The sequence below is a fragment of the Tympanuchus pallidicinctus genome, unplaced genomic scaffold (genome assembly GCF_026119805.1).
Source record: "Tympanuchus pallidicinctus isolate F22 unplaced genomic scaffold, pur_lepc_1.0 scaffold4, whole genome shotgun sequence".
Lineage (NCBI taxonomy): Eukaryota > Metazoa > Chordata > Aves > Galliformes > Phasianidae > Tympanuchus > Tympanuchus pallidicinctus.
Genome location: NW_026294758.1, coordinates 46,495,185 through 46,509,357, shown reverse-complemented (window position 1 = coordinate 46,509,357; position 14,173 = coordinate 46,495,185). Strand labels below are relative to the sequence as shown.

The window sequence follows — 14,173 nt, the reverse complement described above, 5'->3', positions numbered from 1 at the left end:
TTAGCATCTCAAATGTAAGCCCCGAAGTTATGGAGCTCTTTGTCTCTCATGCTGTACATCACAGGATAAAAAAACATGAATCTAAGAATATTTATCTGTTTTAAGTATGTAATTCAACTGGCCAATTTGTACATTCACCCTCCTCCTTAATTCACACAAAGCACAGAGATAACTTGTCAAGTCATAAGATAAACAGAATAACACATAAACAAAAGGATGACACAAAGTGACCAACTACTGCAACAAACCTCTCTTCACTCCCACCCCCAAACTATTACAGTAGTAGCCTATAATACAGGCAGGAGTACAGTACAAGGCAGATTGTTAGAAAATACGAAAGTAATCTCCATAAAAAAGCTGAGATCTAAAAGCTTTCTGAAATCCATAAGAGCAGTACAGTATTTCAGGAACTGGGATTCATACGAAAAAAAAAAAAAAAAGAAGATCATTGAAAAATCAGACAACAAAGGCAAATATGCCTGAAGAATGCAGCAGAATGTTCTGATCATGCATGTTGCAGGATTGGAATCTGTAGCTGATGCAGGCTATATGATGCTCGACTGTAACCAAGATCTGTCCAAGAGCACAACAGGAGAGAAATGACAAATTAATTTCATATTTGAACAAATACTAGCAGTAACTGCCCCAAAATACTAGGGAGAGTGAGCTGGATGACAAATCTGAATGGTTTGATTGGCTGCATAACTGAGTTTGATAAAAATTTAGGACAGCAGTTCAAGTCTAGTAACAATACAGTATAGATATAGAATGAAGTTTGGCTTTTCACACCATTCCCTTCACCCCTTCCTGATTTTAATTTCTCTAATCTCTGGTTCGTGACAGAACTTGGCTTTTCTGAGTGTAGGTGGAGCCGAATGTATTCTGGGGAGTGGTCATGGGCTCCTCTTAAAAAGTTAAACAGCTTACCCATCCTGACTGAGATGGATTGGCTTGTTCATCTAGATTGTGCACACAAGGAACAGTGCATAAGATGACCCAGTGGTTTGCAGCACCACCCAAGAACATACATGCAACTACAAGATAAAAGAAGAACTTTTCCTGCACAAATCTGGGTTATCTGAGTAAGGTAATTTCTTTATGCAGTACTTATTTTTTGTTATTTCAAACTGGCTGCTAGAGCATTTGTTCCATCCTGATGTGATATGACAGTAAATTGTCTTACAGATCATATTCATTATGCTCTTACCAAGATGATGCTAATGACGTTAGAGAGGATATTTTTGTGGAGAGGTTCTCTTGATTTTCTATTTGAAGAGCAGTAGCTAGCACAGCTCTGATGTATTTGGAATTGCAGTGGTGTGTGTGCATCAGCAGATCAGTATGAGCTTTAGATGAAGAACAGAAGGTATCTGAGTTTGGCAAACATAATAAGTACCTGTTCCATCATTCTGTACGAAGGCACATACATCAAGTTTCAGTATAAATTACCATTTGTCTCCTTAATTCTTTCAATCTTTCTTTTAATATAATATTTTTAAAAATTATGATTTTAGTCTGTTCTTAACATATTTTGAAGATCTGCTGGAGTTTAACCCAGAAAGCACCACACAACCTTTCCCTCACACCCCTGCCCAATGGGATGAGGAAGAAAGTCAGAAATAAAGAAGTAGAGCTTGTAGGTTGAGATGAAAACTATTAATAAACCAAAAAAAAAAATACATAGAAATAATAGTAATGATCATTATATATGTATGTATTTACAAAACAAGTGATGCACAATGCAATTGCTCATCACCTGCAAGCTGATGCCCAGCCAGTTCACATGATGCCATATGGTATGGAATATCCCTTTTGACAGCTTGGGTCATTTGTCTCAGTTCTGTCTCCTCCCAGCTCCGTGTGCTCCCTAGCTCCTTTTGCTGTATGGACAATATGAGAAGATCAAAACTGAAATATCCTTGGCTCTGCACAGCACTAAAACATTGGTGTATTATCAATATTGTTTTTCTCCTAAAGCCAAAATGTACTAAATAGTAATAGGAAGGGCAACATCTAATTCATTCTAGTAGTAGCTAGAATGTCCAAATCCATTGTAAAGTACCACATTTGTACTGAAAGATAAAGCCAAAAAAACAAGTTGCAAGTGATGTTTCTTCATCTGAGCATGCAAAAAGGTAATACTTGCCTTACTAGTGCTCTTCTGCAAAGTGCTGTTCTCTCAGGGAGTCCATCCAGCCTCTAAGAAAGACTGAAATTGTACAATTATTTTGGGGGTTTATGCATTGCTTAAACAAGAAGACCAGAAGTTCCTGGCAACAATAGTCTTTCTGTGGTTCCACTATCAGGTTGTTCTGCGATATACATGTTCTCTGACATTGAACTGTTGTGTTATTCTGTAGTATGCAAATTAGACCAGAAAACTCAACTGAATAATCAATAATCAGTCTTCACAACATTATATGGCACTAAAATGCAAACAAACAATATTCATATTTATTATTATCAATCTTCTATTATCAATATTATTATCAAGCAAACACGAATAAAAGCAGAAGCCTCTCAGAGAACTGAAAGAATGTGAATAGATAACTCCTCTACTCATGCGGTGTGAGCACTTTTGTAGACATTTGACTGCAAATAGGTTACATTTTGCCAGTGCATCCTTTCTGACAAGTTTCACCATCAGGTGGCTGCTACTTCTGGCATGTATGCTCTTCCTGATGTACACTCCACTGTCATCAAAACAGCCATAGCTCCTGTCTCACAGGGCATGCATTCTAACAGCCTTGAGAAAGCTTGGAGGTGAGAGGCAATGAGATGCTAGGGAGTGTACTAGTTCTTCCACACAGGGCTTTACAGTCATGAGTGATATCCTGTATGGACAAGTGTGGTTTTACCTCCAGGTCTTTCCTGCGTAAGTCTTTTTCAGGGGCAAGGGGAAAAAGTGAAAATATTAAAAACTTACTGCTTAACATTGCTGAATAGTCTAGAGTAAAAAGAAATCCAGGGTGTTTTTCTTACATGCTTCTAGCCAACTTTCAACTGAAAGAATGAAGAAAGCAGAATATGGTGCTCAGGAATGTGTCCACCCGTTGCAACATCTAAGCCTTCTTTTACTCAGCTCAGGCACTTCAGCAATTCCCTACTTATGTACCTGCACTACTTCCAAATATGTAGGGCACCTAGGAGACAAAAATGTCAATTAATCAAGTGACCAGAATAGCAATTTCACTTTGGAAGCAACTGAAATTTCACTAGAATAGCAATTTCATTTTGGAGTTACATGTAAGACTGTGATCACTGAAACAGACTGGAGACTGAATTCTGAACAGTGACATATAAGATATGCTTGTAATACGAAAAAAAGCTTTTCTTTTAAGTCTTATGAGCAGCAAAGCCTGATTTATACTCCTCCTAGGGCAGAGTTTGCCTAATGAAGGTGAAGAGCTTTGGGTGGTGTCAGGAAGTAGTAGATTTATCATGCTTGTTTTAGTTCAAGGTGCTGCCAGGTAAATAGCAGGATTTCTTATATCTGTCTTGAGGCACAAGTCATAATCCTTTCCCTGGAATGTCCATGCGGAGTGCAGCAATATCATGACTACTCTGCATAAGAAGCTTCTTTCGCCCGAGTGTTGATGCAGCATTTTTGTGTGTGTTTTTCCAGTACCTCAGAACAAATCATGACCTGGACACTTCAGCACAGCAGTATAGGACGTGGCTACAGCTTGATAAAGTTCCTGTATTTTCTTGGAGCACCTGAGCATTAATACAAGTGTTAACATTTTTAGTGTTGCAAAATCCATGACCGTAGAGAGTATCATCTGCATTTGACAACTGAGAGAATATAGCAAGAGCAAATGTTTTGCACAAGGTCACCCAGAAACTGGGAATTAAAACCAGATTCCTTCACGTGGGCCCAAGCACAAGACATTCTTTCCTCTCTTGTGTCTGAGTTTTAAGATTTTTCAGGATGTTTCTGAGGCCTTCCACAACTGATGAATGTGTCTGGCTATGTCTGTCATGCAAATGCAGCCAGTGCCATGTGTTAGCCAGAAGCTTGAGCCAGACACCAGGCAGCAGGATGTTTTTGCTCCTGATTCCTACAAAGATCTGAAGCCTGTTCACCCCAACCTTTTTGCCGTTATTTAGGTTCTCCTGGAATGGTGGCTTTTGCTTTGTGCTGGATGGCTTCTAGTGGTATGGATTCCCTAAACTCTTGCTGCACACAACAAAGATAAACGTAAGTACTTAACAAACGTTTTTAACTCTCATTCTCCCTCTTAGAATAAAGCTGTTTCTTGTGCAATGTCTCTTTGGGTTTTTTTGGTTTCATGCATTTAGTGTAAGATACACACTTGTGGTTGTTTTTAATATCCACGTGGAATCCTTCTCACAGACAGATCCTACATCTTCTGTGTACTGCATGGTTTCTCCAAGTATGTAACAAAAATTTAACAGTGCTTTTTTCAGTTTTGTATTAATTAAGATGTACCTGCCTATTAGGAAGTTTTCACAAGTAGACAAATGCCCCATATTTTTATTCAAAATCTTAGCAGTTCTGTAACCATCCATATTTATAAATGTGCAAGTATTACAAAGATCACTCCAAAATTCTTACGCATTACTCCTTGCAATTTTACTCGCACTATGAAAATGTCTGGTTCAGGTCTAAATAAGGAGTTTTTGTAAAAGAACAGCATAAGCATGAAGTTTCTGACAACTTGCAGCTTAGAGATTTCCTGAGACAAAGACCTTTTTAAAATATTCCTCCAAAGATTTCTGCCACACAGAAACCTGTGGTATCCAGGAAAAATTTTAGTACCCTTTGCATGCTGTGAAGAGGTTCTCTAAAATCTGAAGACGTACAGTTAGCATTTAGAGTTCCACTGCCACATCTAGTCCTGGTTCTTTAAGGTGTGGCTTAGAGACCAGAATAACATGCAGTTTCACATTAATACAATTTTTTGAGATTGCATACGTCTTGTTTATGTAGACAGAAGATGTACTGCCCCTGGAATTACTGAGAAATTATGCAATGGCTTTGAATTTGAAACACAGAGAGTAATATAAAAATTCAAAAGTATAATTCTAAATAATCTTCATGAGTTTGTGTTAGGTTTATACATTTACACTCCTTAGTCAAAGTTGCCACATCACATGGAATTTTAGAACCAAAGCACAACTTTTTTAAAAAAAAAAAGAAAAAGATTTGCTATATTCCTGGAACTTACATCTGTCATCACAGAGTCACAGAGTAGTTTGGGCTGGAGAGGACCATAAGATTATCCAGTTCTAACCCACCTGCTATGTGCAGGAATGCTTTCTGCGGGACCACATTGCTCAATCATAGTGCCATAGTGCCAATCAATGTGCCATTCAGCACAGTCTGTCACGGTCTTCTGACCCACTTCAATTTTGTCATGATTCTATTTTTGTAACATTTCTGTCCTGAATATTTTTTGTAACTTCTAAACTTTCTTCCTTGTACTTTCTACTCCTCTTTCTGTGTCCTATGGCACCTGTTTGCCAGTTAGTATTTTCAATCTAACTACTGCAATGCATAGTTCATTTTCATTTGTATAAAAAATTCCAAGACTATTCAAATTCACTTGTTTAATTCTTGGCCTTCTACTGATTTGCAGATCTTTTAAAGATCCTTGTCACAGCTGCTACTAAAACAAAACAAAACAAAACAAAACAAAACCAAATCACAACTGAGAGAAGATTTGAGAAGCAGAAAAATGCAGACCAAAGACATCAGTCCACCAGATGGTGGCTATGGATGGGTTGTGGTAGTGTCAGCCTTCATAGTGATGGGCCTCACTGCTGCTGTCCTCAAGACTTTTGGTCTCTTCTTTGTTGAAATCCAGGAGCACTTTGATGAGCTTGCAAGCACCATTTCTTGGATCACATCGATAACTATTGCCACCTTTCATTTAGGAGGTAGGTGAAAGTTTCCCTTTAGCATTTTGGTTTTAAATTCTAACTACAAAACAAAGACTTGCAGGGACAATGCTTCTTTCTTCTCTTCAAAAAATTGGCATTTGCTTCCTCTTATAAAAATGTATCCATGCCTCAGACATTAAGTGATAAAGTGAGTACTCTGTGTGTATGCACTGAAATTTGGTTATCTTAGAGAACTCAATGTATCTAGTCTCATAATTCAGTTTTCCTACAGAATTTGTATCAAACTCAGGGATGATAATGCTAAGAACTTCAGAGATTGTTGGATCAAATTCTAAACCAGTTTGTGTGAGTTCACTGATTGTTACAGTGACTGCCATTTTTCCAAGTGCTTTAAGACCTAAGGACGGTGGTCTTGCCTACTAGATAAGCTGTATGCTGCCACAGTGGTGACATCTATTCCCCCATTCCTTCTCCTTTTTTTCTCCACAAAACTTCCCTCTCCTTGTGCCTAATCCCAGTTCAGGCTCTCCTTCCTCCCTTAAAGTAATTCCTTGTTCCCTATCTAACAAAAATCTCATGAGATTAAAAGGAAAAAAAAAAATCAATTCATCTGTAGAGAAGAAAAAGACAAGACCATACAGAGTGTAAGCAGACAATAAGGGAAGAAAGAGAGAACTATAAATCAGCCAAATACTGTGAGCAATTGGATCAGGTTAAATACTCCATTTACCAAAGCAAGAAGTGAAGAAAATAAAATATACTGCATTTGGCTCTTCACTTACTAATCAGAGCCTTTTGTGCCATTGTGATCTGGATCATGCTTTACCATAGTGGTAAAGCTTTCAAACATGTGCAGGCAAGAACTGCACAGAATTTGAGAAATCCTGTCCAGATATTCTCATGTAGAAATGTAATTGCAATAAGTAGGCATCCTTACATAATAAATTTTATTACAATTTTGTTTGTGGAGACACTTCATTGCATAGATACTGTGTGATTATATACATCCTACTCAGTCCACGCCTAGTGCTTACAAAGACTTTGAAGAGCTGATCTTTCTTGGAAAAAATATATTAAGAACAAAACTATCATTCAAATTTAGAGTCAAAAGATAAAGCAAATCATGCACTGCCAAGTTTTTATTAGTTCCATAAGGTGTTACACTTGAAGCTTGATTTGCAGTGTTCTTTCATTCTGACAGAAATAATTATTTGAAAAGTCCTTGCTTTTTCATCCATTTCTATGAAAATCTATTTGGCTTACAAATCAGACTTACCGCTGACCTAATTGTGATACTATTATGTCATTCAGACATAAGAACTTAGAGCAGCAAGAAAAAAAAGGCAGTGTAGGAGGATGAAAGAACTCCAGATCTTATAGTTTCATAAATTATTATTTTTATTTTTGTTTTTTATATACCAGCAAAATTGCAGTAGCCTGAATAGGTCTTAGTCTAGTGTACTTCAAAGAAAATGGTTATGGTTTTCAGCAGAAACAGCTCCTCATTCTTTGAAATCATTTGAAAATAATCCTCTTCCAGTGAGTTGAGCTTGATGATCAAACATTCTAAAACTCTTCCATACAGCAGTTTATGAATTATTGCATCATTCAGTAATTTTCCTTCTGCCTTTGCTTCATGTATAGGGACCAGAAGACTTACTGATGAAGATCACCTGAGCCTCCAGTTCCTTAAGCATCTTTCCTGGCCTTGCTTAGCTCTTCCTAACATGTTCCACTGCGAAACCTTCAATGTCATTTGGCTCAGTATGAAGGATGATCAGTGAATTATTAATTTTTCCCATTTGGATATTTTCAACAGCATCTCTGCATCTTGCATAGGAGGAGACCTTGTTTCTGTCTGAGGATCTGCATCTGCAACAAGCTGTTTGATTTACCAAGAGCAAGGATTTTGCCCATCACATAGGCCTCCTTTTGGTATTAGGTGCCTCTTCCATCTCCTCTCTCTCTGGCACTGTGATTACAAGTTTTCTGAGTATTGCCTTCCAGACTCTGTTCCCTTGTTATCTTCTTCGTTTCCAGTTCTGTGGCTAGCTCCTTTCTTCCTCCTGCTACCCCATATTCAATTTCTGCCTGTTTTTTCTCATTCTCTAAAAAGAAAAAAAAAATAAAATAAAATTGCCCTGTGTGTTGACTCTTCTCCAGCTGCAGATTTTACTTCCATCATTAAGAACTTTCACGGATACCTCTTGTTGTCCTCAGACTACTTTTCCCAGTTTTACTCATTGTATGAGTCTCCAGCTGTATACACATTTTCTTGCTTCATCCCTTCCACTATTTCTGACAGAACATTACTGAATTATCTTAACATCTCTACATGCTTACCAAATCCTTGTAATTTTGATGCAAATGCTGAAATAATGTTTATTTGCATTTCTTCTATCAGACAGCATATGTCCTGCAGCTTCTGTGGCTGTTAATACTTCTCAGCCAGGTTTATTTTACTTGTTTTATTTATCAAAGTCACTACTTCTTAACACAGGTGAAAGTACAATAGCCTGCCCCTACAAGTTACCTCCTTTTCTGAGTGCCATCTATTCTTTGTCTCCCACTTTCTTTCATTTTGTGAACAAAACTCTCATTAAGTGAATTTCTTTATATCTCGGAACTCGTTTCCAAAATACGGGTGGTTTATGTGAAGCAGATTAAGTGTGTCGTCCAGGAAGGCGAACGGAAAGAGAGGTGATTTGTGTTACTTGGGCTCCATCTAGTGGTCATTCTTGCTTCACAAAAGGCATATATCCTGCTGGCAGGAAACACCGCCAAAGGACGGGTGATAGTTGGAATGAATTTGGGAGTTTTGTTATTTAAATTTGTGCTGCCTTTTCTCTATCAGCCCAGATATCGACCTACCCTCCTGTACAGCAGAATACAACAGAAGTAGGCCATCTCTCCCTCATATGTGTGTGACAGACATGCACAGTAAAGATATTACTTCTTCAGATGCTTTACTTGATTGATCTGACATGCCATTCTGCTTTCTAACATGTTTCTCTTGCTCCTGTTTGCTGTTGATTTAGCCCCTGTTGCCAGCTCACTATGTGTAAAATACACCCACCGTGCTGTTGTGATCACTGGAGGACTCCTTGCATTTTCAGGAATGGCCCTGGGATGTCTTGGGCTCAACATGATCTGGATGTATGCAACAACTGGCTTCCTACAAGGTATATCTTTGTGGCTTTACAGGTTTCTTGCACTAGCAACTCAAAGCCCTTACTCAAGGATGCTAATTGCAGGAGTTTTAAAATCTGATTTCTGTTTTGATTTTATAAACATCTAAAACCAGTGTCCATATTTGAAGGTTGTTTCCCTCTTCTCCCACTCTGGATGTAAGAACCTGTGCTAGAAAATTACATGACAAAGTAGAAAACCAATACTAGTAATTTGTATCTGCAAATTATATGCAACCAGAAAATGAAAAGAATACTGTTTTATCAGAGGCTGATAGTTCTGTGAAGGCCTGAGGAATCTAAAGCATACTGAAGTACATGGACCTAGAGTTCCCAGACGCTGTACCTTCTATTACATGATCTTACATGTTGAGCATTTTGAGCATTTTTAACAAAGTAACATTCCCAGTTCTATGCTGGATACTTGAAAATGTGTGGAATTAGAGTTCTTTGGCCTGCTAAATGATTGTAGAGAGCCATTAAAATCAAAGTAAATGAGAGCAGGTTTGAAACCAAGCAGTCTGGCAAGACAGTGAGCAGTACCCATAGCTGGTGTGCTACCAGCTTCCTTCATGTTCTCCCTCACTTTCTGGCACTGAGCACAGCTGAGCTTAACCCAGAGATCTAATCTAGGAACATCTTCAAATTTGTCTGAACAACTGTTGCTATTTTTTTCATGTTAAGAATATAATTGTGTATACATCATTCTCCTCTTTATATTTTCTTTTCTTATCTTACAACCTATTCTTACAGAAGAAGTGCAGCAAATATATACTGTAGCACATAATACAAATGAGCTGATTCTTTCACTAGGCAAGAAAATATTTTTATTTTCCCAGTTACTCTCTTCACAAACATAGGAGCACTGACCATTTTAATTTCCAGCTTAACAGAATACTTCAGCACTATCTAACTGATGGTATTCATATTGGTGTTTTTCAGGACTTGGGATTTCCTTTTCATGGACACCAGCCATCAGCATTGTTAGCCATTATTTTTCCAAGAAAAGAGCTCTGGCCAATGCTATTGCCAGTGCTGGAGAATGCGTGTTTGCATTTACATTTGGGCCATTTTTCCAGTGGCTGATTGGTCAGTATGGATGGAAAGGTGCCCTCTTGATCATAGGTGGCACCCAACTCAACATCTGTGTCTGTGGAATACTGATGCGACCCCTGACAAGCAGCTTCCACCCTGAGGTGAGCCATCCTGAACCAACACCTGGCAGTGGTGCATCTAAGACAGACAAAGAAGGGAAGTCTATCATCACACACAGAACCTTCAACTGGATGCTTCTGAGGAGAGCAGAATTTGTGCTCTATGCCATGTTTGGCATACTAGCTGCAATGAGTTTCTTTGTTCCTCCGTTATTTTTAGTTCCACTAAGCTACAGCCTGGGAATAGACGAATCTTGGACTGCATCTCTCCTATCCATTCTGGCTATGGTGGATTTTGCAGGCAGACTGCTATGTGGCTGGTATGCCAATCTCCACCTTACGAAAACTATTCACTTACTGACAATGACAATCACCTTGATCAGTACTTCCTTGATGCTTCTGCCACTGGCTAACAACTACCTGTCCTTGGCAATATTCACTGGCTTCTATGGATTCTTCTTTGGCACAACAGTTGCTGTTCACATTACAGTGCTAGCAGAAGTTGTGGGCATGTCAGATTTTGACAGTGCTTTAGGGCTTTTCATGCTTATTCGAAGCACTGGAGGATTTCTGGGGCCTCCTCTTGCTGGTAAGTGTATACTCTGCTAAATACAGTTTACTAGAATAATGAGGAATGGTTACCCAAACTGAAATATTTAGAGCTGGAGCCAGATTTCTTTCTCCATTAGCTCAGGAATGCCTGGACAAACAAGTAAATAATGAAAACACATATTTGGGACAAACAACAGATCCATACTTTCATAGAAAAAGCAGCTGAGTTTTTGGAATTTGAGAATAATCATTCTGCATAAATGTTGCTAATTGCTGGGAAGGTTTCCACAGAAGGTCACACTTAATGGCTTGAAACGTTGAGCTATGTGTACCTGAAGGAAATATTCACAAAGATGCTGCTGTTTTCAGACAGCATTTCAGCTGAACAGTGTAATAGTGTATGGGGAATCAGTATAAAAAAGCAGTGGGAAGAGAAAGCAGACAGTGAGATTGCATATGGTTTTTATTTGTTAGCAGCAATATACTGTTTCTCTTGGAAAATGCAAGAGAAAATAGCTGCTGGCTGTAGGAAATTTACTAGGTGGTATGGTAGAAAAATGACTGACGTAACATGTGAATCTGAGTCTTCATCCAAAGTGCACTGAATAAAATCAGAGACTTCACAGACTACTGTGATTTCTGTGGCAATGACAGCGTGTAATAGGATACAAGTGGGTCAAACTGAATACTGTAATATTTTAATTCAACTCTAAAGCACAAGGGCTAGGAAGTTTTGTAGAGGATTTGAAAGAGAGTGGTATCAGATCTAGTCAGGGAAGATCTGAATAAAGTACCACAGTAACGAGACTTGCAGAAATAATGTCTGCTCATTAGCACTGATTATTTGGATATCAGTGTGATGCTTTGTGTATGTGTAGCAAGCTGAAAAGAAAGTGCAGAAGAGGAGAGAAACCTTGGTGCTTACCTAGCTCTTCTCTCTTACTTTCAGAGTAATACCTAAAAGATTTTATTTCAAAGATGTTTTGCCTAGTAGGACTGATGGTAGATTGGAGTGAGGGCTGGAGAATAGGCAGTATATGCAATGGTCCTGCTACTGGATAGAGGCTGAACAAAGAAGAAGCCTTTGCCGGCCCCAGGTGAACCTGCAGCTGTGAGCACTGAGCAGCCAGTGCTACCACGTGCACTGCTACAGCACCACTACTGTACTTCTGTTTCTTCAGTAGAGCGCACGATGTCTCAGGTGTGTTGTGTGCATAAAAGCTGTGTAAAAACGGAGGTCTTTTCTTTTGTTAACGTCGACGATTTTTGGAAAAACGATGAATGGGGAAGCCATTAACGCCGTAGGTGACTCACCAGAGTCTGTCGCCACCAGGGGGCCTCTTCTTTCCTTTTTTAAACTCCCATGCTCTACAGTTGTTGTCCAACTTACAGTAACTGTTAAATGTGAAGATCCTAAGATACAAAGCCACATGATTAATTTATTTTTCTGCCATTGTTTTTATCGCCCGATAAATTTTGAGTTGGAAAGTATTTCAAACTAAGTAGCACTTTGTTTCACAATCTGTGTCTGCAAGGTAGAACAGAGGATTTTCTGTGAAATTTTCAAGCGCAATAATGTGGCGACGCTTTATGCTTTCATAGTGCAGAAGGCTGCAAGAAAGGTATGTAGTCAGGGTGCTCCCTTTATGAGAGGACGTGTTCACACTGATGAGCTAATTCACATTGGCCTGTTTTCTGTCAGCCACGTTACTGTCTCTTTTTTTTCCTATCCAGGTCTGATTGTGGACATGGCTGGAGACTACAGAGCAGGCTTCTACATGGCAGGAGCCACTCTCATCCTAGCAGCTGTATTTTTAGTTGTTTTAGATCAATTTCAACAAAGAAGTGAAAAAGGAAACCATACTAGTACTAAATCGGAAAAATTATCATTACCTTACACTTCCTTCCATTTTCTGAAACTTCAGAAAAGAAGGTACCAAGACCATGATGTAGTGGTGTGATTACACTGGATATCATGCAACTTCCTGAAAATCAATATTAGGATATTAGGATTCTTTTTAATAGTGGGTGTTTTGAGTAGGACTGCGTAAAACAGAGGAAGAAAGTCGCTAGTTCACAAGCAAATAACACCTATAACCACTGCCACAATGTTATTTTGATGTTGCAGCTGCGTTTTGACTTTACAAGTCTTCAACGCAGCCCCACAAGGCTGTGATAGAGAGGCTATGATCTAAACAAAATTACCACGAAGCTTTTTGCAGCAGGCAGAAACCTTCCCCTCGAAATACAGGCCACAGCATTCACTTTCAAATAGAAAAAGACACCAGCTCACAGATGTTTAGCCTGGAGAAGCAGTATTCAGAGTGATCATTGAACAGACTGGATATAAAACCAGGAGTACATGAATTTAGCTTTGAGATAATAGCTTACACTTATTCTACAGAGCAGGCCTGGAATCTAAACAAACATCGTAAATGGAGAAAATCACATCAATTATGTAATTCAGCAAAGAGAAATGTAGTCCTAAGTATCTGAAGCAGTAAGAAAAGTGCACTTACATAAAATGGAGAAGGACTGACAATTAATTAACAGTAGAACACCTGAAATTATGGTGGACTTCAAACAAAACAAGACTCTCAAATATAACAGTATATTAAAACTAATAAATATTTCTTTGTGCAATAGTATGATAACTGAGAGAACAATGCTTGCAAGGCTTTAACTAGAAGGGGTGCATAAAATGCAGAGGTTGAAGTGTAACAAGAATGATAAGTATTAAAAATAAAGTGCCAGAAGAAAAAGTCTGTCCAATTTAAAAAACAAAATCTTATACTGAAAATTAAAACAGTCTTCAAATCTGTAATAGGTTGAGATATGGTAGGCACAATTATTTCATTTTCTTGTATAGACAATTAGAAATTGATATAAGGGGAGGTTTAGGTTAGATATTAGGAGGAAGTTTTTCACACAGAGGGTGGTGACGCACTGGAACAGGTTGCTCAAGGAGGCTGTGGATGCCCCATCCCTGCAGGCATTCAAGGCCTGGCTGGATGTGGCTCTGGGCAGCCTGGTCTGCTGGTTGGCAACCCTGCACAGAGCAGGGGGTTGAAACAACATGATCATGGTGGTTCTTTTCAACCCAGGCCATTCTATGATTCTATGATATGATTCTATAACTCACAGCAAGGCAGAGATATCTCATGGGAAAAAGACTTTCTAATTTTAGACACTAACCATAGAAATAGACCATAGGAAGCTACAGAAACAGGGAGATATCAGAGAATAGATGAGACTTGAGAATTTAAATATACTGAATTGTTCAGTAGTATCTTTCAGTTATCCTAATGCTCTTGAAGAAAGAAAACACTTGATTTGTTAGATTAAGAAGAATCTATACCCAAATCACATTTTCTGTAGTTTTATTTTACCTGGGAAAGAGAAGAAAAGAGA

The 14,173-nt window shown here is 38.6% G+C and overlaps 1 protein-coding gene across 1 annotated transcript; it reads left to right on the top strand.

Moving 5' to 3' along the window:
* The first annotated feature begins 8,912 nt into the window (after nucleotides 1-8,912).
* On the top strand, nucleotides 8,913-13,748 carry LOC128089259 (monocarboxylate transporter 2-like). The gene is made up of 4 exons (XM_052700485.1): nucleotides 8,913-9,050; nucleotides 9,999-10,457; nucleotides 10,554-10,799; nucleotides 12,497-13,748. The coding sequence occupies exons 1-4, from the start codon at nucleotides 8,987-8,989 to the stop codon at nucleotides 12,721-12,723; spliced, it is 996 nt and encodes a 331-aa protein (XP_052556445.1). The 5' UTR covers nucleotides 8,913-8,986; the 3' UTR covers nucleotides 12,724-13,748.
* Nucleotides 13,749-14,173: the final 425 nt, after the last annotated feature.